The 12,419-nt window shown below is 34.1% G+C and overlaps 1 protein-coding gene across 1 annotated transcript; it reads right to left on the bottom strand.

Annotated features, from left to right (window-relative positions):
* Nucleotides 1-4,924: 4,924 nt before the first annotated feature.
* LOC119066789 lies at nt 4,925-10,498 on the bottom strand. The gene is made up of 5 exons (XM_037169451.1): nt 10,306-10,498; nt 9,556-9,685; nt 5,688-5,788; nt 5,486-5,583; nt 4,925-5,354 (listed from the first exon to the last, which is right to left on the bottom strand). Exons 1-5 carry the CDS (start codon nt 10,379-10,381, stop codon nt 4,998-5,000), a joined length of 762 nt encoding a protein of 253 aa, XP_037025346.1. The 5' UTR covers nt 10,382-10,498; the 3' UTR covers nt 4,925-4,997.
* Between the last annotated feature and the right edge of the window lie 1,921 nt (nt 10,499-12,419).

Genomic DNA, 12,419 nt, shown 5'->3' with positions numbered 1-12,419 from the left:
ACCACTATCCATCGCTGAGGTGAATTTTTTTGTGTGAAATGGATCAAGACTGAAACACTAAAACATAAAATTAAAACTTTACCGCAGCACGTAAAGTAAATAATTTCGAATTAGGTTTCCAAGCGTGTACATCTTATTAATGATTGAATCAAAAAACATATCAAAAAAGCTTACTAGAACAAAATGTAAGACCTGTGCGACACCTACGTACGTTTACAATTCGAAATATTGAGCGAAATTTCATTGAATTCCTTCAACAAACTTTCGTTAGCATACGCTACAGCTAGAGTCCTGTCAATCACCATATAATCGACGTTTATTTCGCAACAAGAAAAATCTTCACCGAGGATTTTCTGCAAACTCTTTAAATTTCTCCCGAAAATTTCATCCTTTCCGTGCTCTACTTCAATTTGAAAACTTTTTTTTATATATCCCAACCGCATCGACCATTAAAAAAAAATCGCAAACAAAAACATTTACGGTAAGCCAATTTAAATATAAAACAATTTATCTGTCTGTATCTGAACCAACTGATCAAATTTTCCATTTTGATGAAATTCCAACATTAATTCAAAGCATTTTTTTGTGGCTGCGAGGAAAAAATAAATCTTTTTCTCTTTTCGTTATATTCAGATATTATGCTGCATGACGAATTGTATCGAATTAAAAAATGTATCTTTCAACTATATCACAAGGAAAACACGCATTTTGAAAAATCCCTAAGAATATAAATTGAAATAACTTACAATATTTCTCCATTCACCATACCCACCACCGCCACCAACCGCACACATTATTACTGCGAAGAGAAAAAAAAATATTTTTTTTACTTTAGCCAACAACGGAAAAAAACCTACCCTAAACATTTGTAAATTGTGTTGCGTTTATTTTTTGATGGGTTAAAGAAAAGGATTCATTCAACGGGCATAAATATTCAGGGAATGATTTATTTATAAAAGTTTTACCAACAACAAGAACGACGGAAAAAATCTGTATTATACAAAAATAGAACGAAAATTTCGTAACACACCAATTTATTTTGTTGTTTTGAAAGCTTATTTTAAGTCACAGTCTTAGCGTAAGCCTTATTTATACGAATCAATCTTCAATTTCTTAAGATATTAACCTACTTCCACCAGCCTACACCGGTGTTTTATAAACAACGTCACAGCATCAAGAAAACGATAAACCGAAGATGAACCTGTACATTTTTTTCTACTATCTACAATATCCCCCCCGACTTAAGATACCTTTTACAACGGAAAAACATCTCAACAATACCTTATTGCTTAAATTTCGGTAAGTGTTGTTTCTTTTAAATAACTCCTAAATGGGCAATATCACGCACCATTATACATGAAGAGAGAGCCCTTTTCTGTGCCAACGAAATTCACTTTTCTCGCATCACAACAAAGTCAAGTAAAAAGTTTTTCATGCTAAAACCTACTTACCATTTACAATATTTTGTTGTATATAAAGCGAAACGAAGAGGAGCTTTTAATTAAACGAGTTAAGCGGAAGTTATCTAGTGGTTAACGAACGAAAATGAATTGTAAAGAGGAAACCGAGAAAAAAAGAAGAAGAAGAAAATGAACTCGTTTGCTGTGACGTTAGGTCGATATAAACATGTCGTTGACATTGTCAATTTTCTGATACCCTCTATTGTCATTTTAGATTTGTACAGGACATAACATAGTTCTGTACCGCTCGGTATGTATTGAACGTGACAATATGTCTTTCGTTCTCTATTTTGTGAATTTCGGTTTTCATTTGCAATCAACGCCACAATGTTATCGAGTAAGTGTATCGAATGCTGAAGAATTTATCGTTTTTGATCATAGAAATCATAAAGATTTATGTTGCAGCGTGTCGTGCGATAAATTCTGAAAATAAAAAAAATTATATTCAACAGAAGCTCAAAATGGAATGAAGTTAACACGTTCAAGGCTAGGAATACATTGCACTGCAGATGTTTAATATTTTATCATGTTAGTCACAGTTATAGAACATACCCTGTTAATTAAAGAATAACTAAAGCTATTGATTGAAAGGTGATTATCTAATCTGTAATCGCCGATTACTAATCGGGAACACTAATGTTACAGTGAACGACATCTCAAATGTCTCACTGTCAAATTTTTCTGAGAATTTTATTGTGTCATTGCAAATTCACAATGACATTCTCTGAAAAAAATGACAGTGAGACATTTGAGATGTCGTTCACTGTAAAGCTAATAAAGTAAAAGATTTTGTAGAATATTAGTTTGTTTTTCGTAGTCCATTACTTTTCTTTCCAGAATAAAATTCTGTTGAAAAAATTTCAAACAAAAGAAGTAGCAGATTCGATATTTATACTAGTAATCGGCCTGGGCTGGGCATGTAAGGAGGTAATATTTATGATTTCAATATTTTCATTAGATTCGCTTTATTTATTAGCGGTTTGCTACACACAGCGGATGAATCTAGCTGAAACGAATCTTGAACGTGAAAATCGCCTATAAACTTAGAATTTTGCACTCGCTTTGTAATCATATCGAAAAACGTTTACTTCAAGTTCAAGTGTCCTTACCGAGCCATTGTGTGAAATCTGTTTCTTCGTTTAAACTAGGTGTGTTCTTTGCTGTATAAGACCACACTAAACAGAGCATCTCGCTTATTTTTGTCGTCGTTGTCACTAACAAATTTCATTTTAAACTAACGTTGATTTATGGAGAAATGCAGAGTTCAATCCCAGGACAAAATATGTATAGGATTTGTCTTCAATGTAAAGCATGAAAGTAAAGCTGGGTAGTTGTAGTACTTCGTACACAGACGAACGACATGAATGACGCAAACCATTCACTATGAATTCTGTGTTCAAATATCTGAGCCTAACTTTAGGCGGAGATATAATTAGCACCAGAAAAAATCCTAAAGACTTGCTAAAACCTGTAGGCGTAGTTTGGAATTCACGTTAAGCATGTGGTCCAACAAACAGGTTTTAAGGTTACTCACACAAATGTCCTAGGTCCTAGTTGTGACATCACGTATGCATGGGCTTGTTTAGAATGTATCGGAAGCTAGAAGACTTATCGAATATGTGTGTGTGTTGTCGAAGAGGTTTCAATAAGTACACCGCATACATGAGTGAGAAGTTCTCGATAAATACCAATTTACCTTCGTTGGGAACAAGAGAATGTGTCGTTGACAACTCGGAATGGAAAGTATGCGCTTGTGTAGATGTGGGAGTCTAATAAAGAGAAGACTCACGATTAGGTGTAAGAATGACAGACGAGTAATGGTGAGGAAAAGCAAAATTGGCCCAACAAAGATTGGCCGCAGTCCTCAGTAACTAACTCACAGTCAAACCAAAACAAACATTGGGTTTTAACCTGTTAAAGCTGGCAAGCATATGACCGGTATTAATATCGGTTCTATTACTTCCATCGATCAAAGTATTTTTAATCGATTGATTTTAAATCTTGTACTTCAATTTTTTTAACATGCATTTTACTGTATAAAGAACGATATTACCCAGAGCTTGTCAATATTTTTGTCGTCATTATCGATAACAGATGAATAGCCGTATGTGACAAGTTAAATCGTCTTATGTATCGTCTCACTGATCCGTTTAGCTCATCAATACATTCCACAACGTTTGGCTGGATCATAATTATGATTATTCGACGAGTTAGGTAGATAAAGCGAAATTAATGCGACAACACTGACTTCGTTAATTAATCGTACTTGTTTCCTCGATTTTAAATTGAGTATGAGTAGCTATAATATGCATTGATGCACACTGATGTACCTTTGAAACGCAAACAGACATTATCAGAAAATTCCTATTAAAACACGTCAATCAGAAGGTTAAATTGAAAGTATAGATTTGACGAAGGACTACATTCAATGTGAAGAACAAAACTACTCGAGAAATTAGTATGCAAAAGTTATAACGAAGTTAAAAATCCCTCTTGTTCAGGTGCCAGAAAGAGCTCAGCTTGAGCTGAGTGTAATGGAATAATTGGATTAATACATTTAATCCATTCCATTTACTGTCCCATAGTCTTCTACCATGCCAACTCTTGCATTTCTTTTAACATTTCAATTGGTTTCCCATATAAAAAAAGCTTTTCACCACACTCATTCATCGCCGATCTAAAAGGTTTTTTCGGTTCTATTCAAATACACATAGATAATTTATCCAAATGTGCCAACGAAAAAAAGGCTGAGCAATGAAAGACGAATTTCATCTTCCCATTTTTCTATTGTGATTAAGAAAAATCAAAATAAGAAAAGTTTTCTTTCTCTCTTGGAATTTATTCGCGATATATTCCATTACTTACATTTGTTACCATAAAAATACAAGGAAAATTCATTAATTTTCCGTCTCCTATTCGCTACATTAATACTTTTCGGTTGTCACATTGTTTTATCGTCAAAACGAGAAACCATTGGTAGAGTGAAGCTAATGGATTTTTTTTTCTCATTTGATCCATTTCAAAATAACAGTAAAAAAGTTGACAAAATGGAAATTCAATTATGTGCGACCGCAGCACAATTGTCTAATTGTAATTCTGTTTATTAGGAAAAAGTTGTTGCCATTGTTAATGGACAAATAAACATTAATGCTACCGAATAACGGTGGATTGCATTAGTCGAAACGGCTAACTATTTTATTTCAATGAAGATAGAATCGGAATATAATTTAACCGTTCGTTGCTCTTGTCGCTTGTGATGGTACAAAAAAGAACAATGCTTTTAAGAAGAGTGGTCGACAGACTTTTGTAATAAAGGAACTTTCTTGATTCAAATGAAGATGATGATAAGAATAAGCTGCTCACAAATGCCATCTTTTCTGTACCCTGAGATAAATCTGAATAAATTGCAGCGGGAACCCTTACAAGTTACAGCCGCAGCTTATGAAATAAAACGGAATTTGTTTACTATTACTCAGCAAATTTATTGAAACGGAAAAAAATTCAGGGCACACGGTTGGTTATACGATAAGTGGAAAATTACTCGTCATTGGAATCATCAGATCTGTGATGGTGATGATAACGGTGGAATTGATGGAAGTCAATCTTTTCTCCCTTGTCCAACTTTTCACGTAGTTTAGTGCATTTGTTCGAATCACTTTGCAAGTCCTTTGGGCAAGCTTTTACCATTTCGCGCCACATACAGTGCGAGAATTTTATAGCGGCACAACTGCATTTTCCTGCCTCTGGTGGATTGGCTTTTACGGCTTCCTTTGCCTCAGCAATGCATGTCTGGCTAACTGCGTCGGAAATATCCTTTTGCCATTGGGAAGAACTGATATCATTTTTAACGTGCTCCTTGACAGCAGCCTCAATCAAATTTCCGTCTTTGTCCACCTGTTTGGACATGATATAAGTTAAAGGGTGAGGCATGTCTTGCAATATTAAATAATTGATTCATGTATCGTCAATTAGTATTCAATTAGGTAAAGTGCGGATGTAAATTTCAACTTTAATTGTCGACTTACAATGTTAAGTTTCTGTCCAACACATTGTGTAACACAGACGAATTCCTCCTTTGTCTTGTTGACTTTTTCACATGAGAACATATCTAGCGATTCTTCACCTGGAACATTTTTGTTTAGATTGAAAATTATTTTCTGGTCATTTAAGGCAGCTCAAAAGTGTGGTAGATCTGAGCTCTGCAGAAAAATTTATTAGGAAAGTTACCTTTGGGGCCACGAATCTCTTGGAAGCATTGTTTCTTCATATCCTTGAATTTGTCGAATGTCTTGTCATTGCTGTTGTCGTTGCAGCACTTCCACATGCCACTGTAATTTGAGTTAATTTTAGTTAGAAATTTGATTTAAATTTAGTTGGAAATTTTTTTAAGGTTTTAGATTACATCACAAGCCATTTTTGGGGGAACATTTTCCCAGATTTTCTTGAATTTTCCTACATTTTCCTAGATCTGCGCATATTTTCAAAAAAAAAAAAATGAAAATGTGGAAAGATGTAAGAAAGATGATGGAAGAACGTGGTAAATGCAGGAAAAAGTTTTCCAAAAATGGTTCTCGGAATGTATTCACTACGGACTAGATCGTTTACCACTTGTACTAGACTTTGAATTAACTTTCTAAATTGCGTATCGTAGCTTAACTGTTAAATCTATTACTTTTCTTGAATAAAATTTGCTCGAACGTTTGAGGCAAAATCTACTATTTCTTTAGTTGTAACATTTATTTTGCTATAAAGACTTCACAAGTCAAAGTTCATCGGTAAGTTTTATTATCGTTGTAGATAACAGATGACCGATTCTGAAATGTCAAATGATAAAAACATTTCTGAAGATTTGGTTAGTCCAGGGAAAAAAGTTGCTCCCCAACTATGCAGACCTTTGGAAAAAAATCCTTTCTTTCAGTCAGCATTCAGTTGGTTTCACCATAATATTATGTTAACCAGAAATGATAAATATGATTTTCTGCATTTTTTTTGTGTACAGTTAACCTCAATGAAACGTAGGGATGAAATTGTTTCAGCTGTATTTCAGCTGGTCCATACATACAAATATAACTGTTCATACGTCTTAATGTGGTTTTATCAATTTCACGCGCGTGCGTGTAACTACTTGACCCGCACAAAGACTTCTAAGCACTTCTACATGCTATACGCGTCGAAAAAAGTAATTGAAGCACTTCTTTCGATGCCCGCAGCATGTAATAGTACACAACGTCCTTGTTTGGAGATTTTTATTTTGCCGAAAGGGAGGCTTGTAGCCAGAGCCGAGGGCGAGGGTTATAATCCCTTGTGGCAAAATAACAACCTCCACACAATTACGTAAGGCATTTTACTTGCGAAGCCCTGCGAAAATGAAAATTTTCGCAAGTGTCAACGGTCAATTTTCGCAGGGTGCTGCAAGTAAAATCCATTACGTAACTTGCAACTCGGTATAAAAATGAAAAGTCTCGTTTTCGTGTGTTTATTGACCTCGGCTCGGGTCAACAAAATTCGCACGAAAACTCTACTTTTCGTCTTTGTATCCATTGTTATGTGAAATACTTTTGTATGACTGGACCAGCTGAAAAAACAGATGAAACAAATTTTTAAATTTCACTGACGTCGACTGTATTAGAGGCAACTCTATTGTTTCACATGTTTTTCAGTTTTTGAATTCTTCTGCACACAACAATTAGTGAGGTATAAAAATTGCTATACAGCAACTGTACTCATGGATACGCAATATATACATAAACTAGGTATCACTAGGCATCAGTAACTAAGGATTGAGTCCTGTAAAACACTCGAAATGAAGTAATTATCATGGATTTTCGAAATATAATTCAATCAATCGAAAAATGAATGGTAACAGAATTGAACAACTGATTTGATTAGTGAACAAACACTATACAATGGAAAATGACTTCAATTTAACAAATGAATAACTTCATTCAAACAAAATATATCTTGGCCTGGACAAATCAATGTCACAAAAATAATGTCCATGTTTTATTCATTCATTGTTGCCCAATAGTTCATGTTCACAATATTTAATTTGTAAAATGACCAATCAAATAAAGTTTTGTCGTTATTAAATTGTGGAAATGAACGTTACTGACAGAGAGAGAGTCATTTGGTTATTATCAACCATAAAACAAATTGGTAATTTTTTTTGTTTTGTCCAGGAATTGGAATAAAAGTGGACGAAATAATACATATTATGAATGGGATTATTAAAACGAAATTAAATATTTGTGGCAGTCGCATTCATTAAACCATAATTTCATTGCTCACAAATATTTTGTTTAATTAAAATTTTGTGTATCTGATTACTTAAAATGCTGCTGGCCCAGTTGTATGTACCCAATTGTTAGTGTTCATCGTGCCGAAAATTTTCGGGCGTTGAAAACATTATAATTAATTCCGGAAACATTTTATTCCCTTGACTGAAAGTCAGGGTCTTATGAAAGAAAATACCCTTAAATGTCCGTAACGCTAAGTTCACTTTGATATTTTGAAAATGTTCTACATTGGCGAAAAACGTTATATACAGAAAACGTCCGTACACTTGTGGACTCGATAACTCGAGTAATTCTTTACCGATTTGCAAAATTTTGGTTTTAATCTACGGAGAATGAAAATTATGAGGTTAAGTTCGTAGATGGGCAATATTGGTATAATGAGATGGGAGTAATTCTCAAGAGAATTTTATTCCTTGTTACCGCGATAACTTCCCTAATTCTTATCAGATTTTCAAATTTGTTGTGTTATTCGACGAAGATTGAAATTCTTGAGGTTGAGTTTGCAGATGGATAATGTTAGAACAACAAGATGGGAGAAATTCTACACAGACACTTTTCCTTGTGGACTCGATAACTCGAGTAATTCTTTACCGATTTTCAAAATTTTGGTTTTAATCGACAGAGAATGAAAATCATGAGGTTAAGTTCGTAGATGGGCAATATTTGAGTAAAGAGATGGGAGTAATTCTCAAGAGATTTTTTTACTTGTTACCGCGATAACTTCCATAATTCTTATCCGATTTTCAAAGATTTTGTTTTAATCGACGAAGATTGAAACTCTTGAGGCTGAGTTTGCAGATGGATAATGTTCGAACAACGAGATGGGAGAAATTCTACATAGACGCTTTCTCTTGTTACTGCGCGATAACTTGAGTAATTTTTACCAGATTTTCAAATTTTTTGTTTTAATTGACAGAGAATGATATTGGAGTAGTGAGTTTGGAGTAATTGTAAACATAACTTGTTATACGACGACATTTTTGCAACGGATTTCCAGAAAAATTTCTTATTTGACGAGTTGTGAAATTCTGGATTTCTGGTCTAACAATTAAGAAGTACTTCCCAAAAGAGTTTTTGCTTGCTTGAGAAACCGATAGCTCGAGTAATGCTCAGAGGCTTCAAAAATCAATTTCGACCAGTAGCGTAATTCATGTGGTTAAACTCGAACATTGGAATTTAATTGGACTAGTAATCTGGGACATACGACAATTTTTGCGTGAAATCTGTATTCTTAAAAGAATTTTTTTCGTTCGTAAAATGTTTGAACGAGTGTGAATTTTGCCAGAGTGAAGCGAGGGCCGTAATTCACATGAGTTTTTTTTTTTAAGAGGTAGGCAAGAAATGCGCCACCTGTTCAGCGCTTTTAGTAGACTATATAGGAGACTCTCATATTAGGAGTAAGACATCGCTCGCTGGACCTTCAACTCATAGCTCTTTTTGTTTCTTCAGGAAATTAAATAAATATGAGTAAAATGAAGCATGTGATGACTGCTGTCTTCTGAATAAAAGAGACATCACCTTTTCATGTGACTTTAATTTTGTGATCTCATTTAAAAATGGTTAGAAAACTAAGAGTGGAAGTATAGAAAAAATCCAGTCAAGGGACCTGACCCACCCAAGAGGTGGGGCCTAGTTACGGAAAAAGGATAGAACATTTCGTAGCATACATTAAATTGTGACAATGATTAAACGCTACGTGCAGACACAAAAATTACGTACAAATATATTGCAAAAAGATCTCAAACTATACCTAAAACATAAACATAAATTTTGCCATCATCCCCCCGAAAAACACTTACTGTTTCTTTGACTTGCACTTTTTGTCCTCGTCCTTATTTTCGGTTGTTGTATCTCTGCGAATTCGGGCCGACACAAAAACATCATCTACTTCTTGATTGTAATCGAGCAAGTCTTGCATTAAGTATTCATCTGCAGAAAGTTAAATAAAATTAATTTTCTCGTTATCGCATGCCTGGACATTTATTACTCAAATGTTTTTATTACAACTTTTGGTTCCTTTTTTTATCGAATAGAAACAAGAAAAGAATAAACAGAATATTTTTTCCAAAAGTACAGGGAGGAAACAGTGAGATTCGACATGTTTTCTGTTTGGGATATTATATTCGAACGTTTTTATTTCCGGGATGACCATGGCATATCTTCCTTTTTACAAATATTTCAAGGCGAGTTAACGATCGACTTATTTTTATAAAATTGGTACCAATTGAACGAAAATATTGGTAGATTGAATTATTTATAACGCTCAACCAAAAACTAATAACGTTCGTTTATTAACATCCTTTTTTGTCTTAGGAGTCGTTGTGGTTTGTAATTGATTCCGCACGAAATATGTTTAACAAATGAAAATATAGATTTTTTCCTAGTATTTCGCTTTTGTTGGAAGCGTGTGTCTGACTAAAATTCAGAAAACAAAAATCTAGATTTTCATTTGTTCAACGAAATTCTTGTGGAATCAACTACAAACCACAGCAACTCTCCCTTTTCTCTCCCTGCAATCCGAAAATAAAGCACAATTTGTTTGAACTTACTGAATTCTGAGTCCTTAAAGTCGTAAGCAACTACGGTCAAACTGACAAAACCAACCAAAAACAGAAACTTATACATTTTGAATGCACTTGACTTTATTTCGACACGGCCGTAAAACTTTTACAATTTATCAACAAAAATTGTTTGAATCTTCTGACTAACGTTTTCTTCCAAAAGACAACTCTTTTATGATTCCATAAACTCGATGCAAATTATTTATATTAGCACTACCTGTGATGGTGTGGAGTTCCGATACACCGGCACAGGGAAAAAACAATTTTTTTGTTTTGTGTGTTGTGTGTAAACATTTGTTGTTTAATTTGTTGGTTTGAACATTTATGTGAGTATGTTGTAGTATATAACAATCTTAAATCGTTGCTCGTAAAATCATGTAAAATTAATTTTGTTTTTGTTATTTTGTTGATTCAGTGAACCATCTCTAACTATAATTGTTGGCTGTATTCAATGTTCTGGATATCTTTCTCATCGCATTGAAATTAAGAACTTTTTTTTATATAAATTGGTACTTAAGCTTATTTATGTGCGCAGATTAACACACGCCAATTTTATAGTTAAAGATTTGCAGTAAATTATCGTTATCGTTCACGTTCATTCCGTACATAAAAGCAAAGTGAGCTACCATATAAAATATACTGAGACGAGTCGAGCTCTAGTAGTTTGGTCTGCTGTATAATATTCCCGAAAGAGATTTAATGGACGGAATTAAATTAAAATAAACAATAATGTGTATTCCCAGCTACGATTTCTTATTCATTAATTTTATTGATTATGAATCACAGTGATGTGGTTGGCGTGTTGGATTTGTATTTTTTCTTTCGAATCTGTAGAACTTATGTTTCCTAAGCTTGGAAAACTTATTTTGTCTACTATGGGTTTGGGTTAAGAGGAATTCTTTTGTAAAACAGAATCTTGAAATCGGACGCATTTTCCATTGGATTTTCTTATATGTGCCTAGATTGGTAATGGTCCCTAGAACCTAAAACCACTTTCAAAAAAATTCTTTGAAGCTTGTGTGGCTGGTAGGAGGTGATCGAAAACTGAAAACATGGATTTTTCTTACAGTAATTTCTCCAGGTACACGAGCCGTACAGGGTCTTGGTATGTATTTTACATTTACAGAGTATTTACATCATTGTGACAATCATTTGTATTAGGAAATAGTTGTTTATGCAACCGAGTGATAAATGTTTTTATAGGCAATAAATGTATGGGTTGTCATACGACGAAGGTTCTATGGTTTGTCACTGAGTTGAGAAAATTGAGCTTTTCACGAGTCAGCATATAGTGTTCGGAAATTATACACGGTTGGTTTGAAACGAGATTAAATAGGGACCGCCGACCACCAATAATTTTTTTTCATATTTATAATGAGTGATGGACAAGAACATCACACAGGAAAAAATTAGCCCGAACCCCTGAGCCGTTTCTGAGAACCAGTGGATGCGCTACCACAAGCAGACAGACACAGCCTGATCACAAATTTTAATGGGGATCGGTAGAGGGAAAAATTCTAAGATATACTGTGTAAAAAATATTTCCTTCGATCATCTGCTCTCGGAGCAATAACTGTTGAAAGTCAAAATTTCACCATTTTCGAAGAGTGATATATCTTTGACAACGTTTCCGCGCCAGCCAGTGCAAATTGATTCTAGACGCGGTTAATAAGCTCTTTCAAATGGCGAAATTTTTTTTTGGAAAATGTTCTTTTAAGTTACATTTTTAGAGAAGTTAATTTTTCCGCTACCCTCGGTGAAATTTGGCCACTTCTGTACCTTTCTGGTAGCCTTATTACAAACTTATTAAATTTCAAGATAATATTACAATTGAATGTCTTTTACTCAATTATATGTATGGTACAGACTCAGAGAGTCATTAAAGTCCACTACTTTTCAAAAAAATCTTGAAATTTAATAATTTCGTTTTCGAGGGCTCCGGATTTTCGAGTAGACTGACTTCGATTGAAAACTGAATCATCAACAGTAGTTGTTGTGGTTCAAGTATGGCATTTTTGGTATCGTTGAAAAGCTTATTCCTCAGGTAACAATATTAGGGGCAAATAAGTTTGAAATAAGGCTACCAGAAAGGTACAGAAGTG

Source organism: Bradysia coprophila, chromosome IV (assembly GCF_014529535.1).
Source record: "Bradysia coprophila strain Holo2 chromosome IV, BU_Bcop_v1, whole genome shotgun sequence".
Lineage (NCBI taxonomy): Eukaryota > Metazoa > Arthropoda > Insecta > Diptera > Sciaridae > Bradysia > Bradysia coprophila.
Note: the sequence above shows the minus strand (reverse complement) of the source record. Positions and strands in the feature narration are given on the sequence as shown.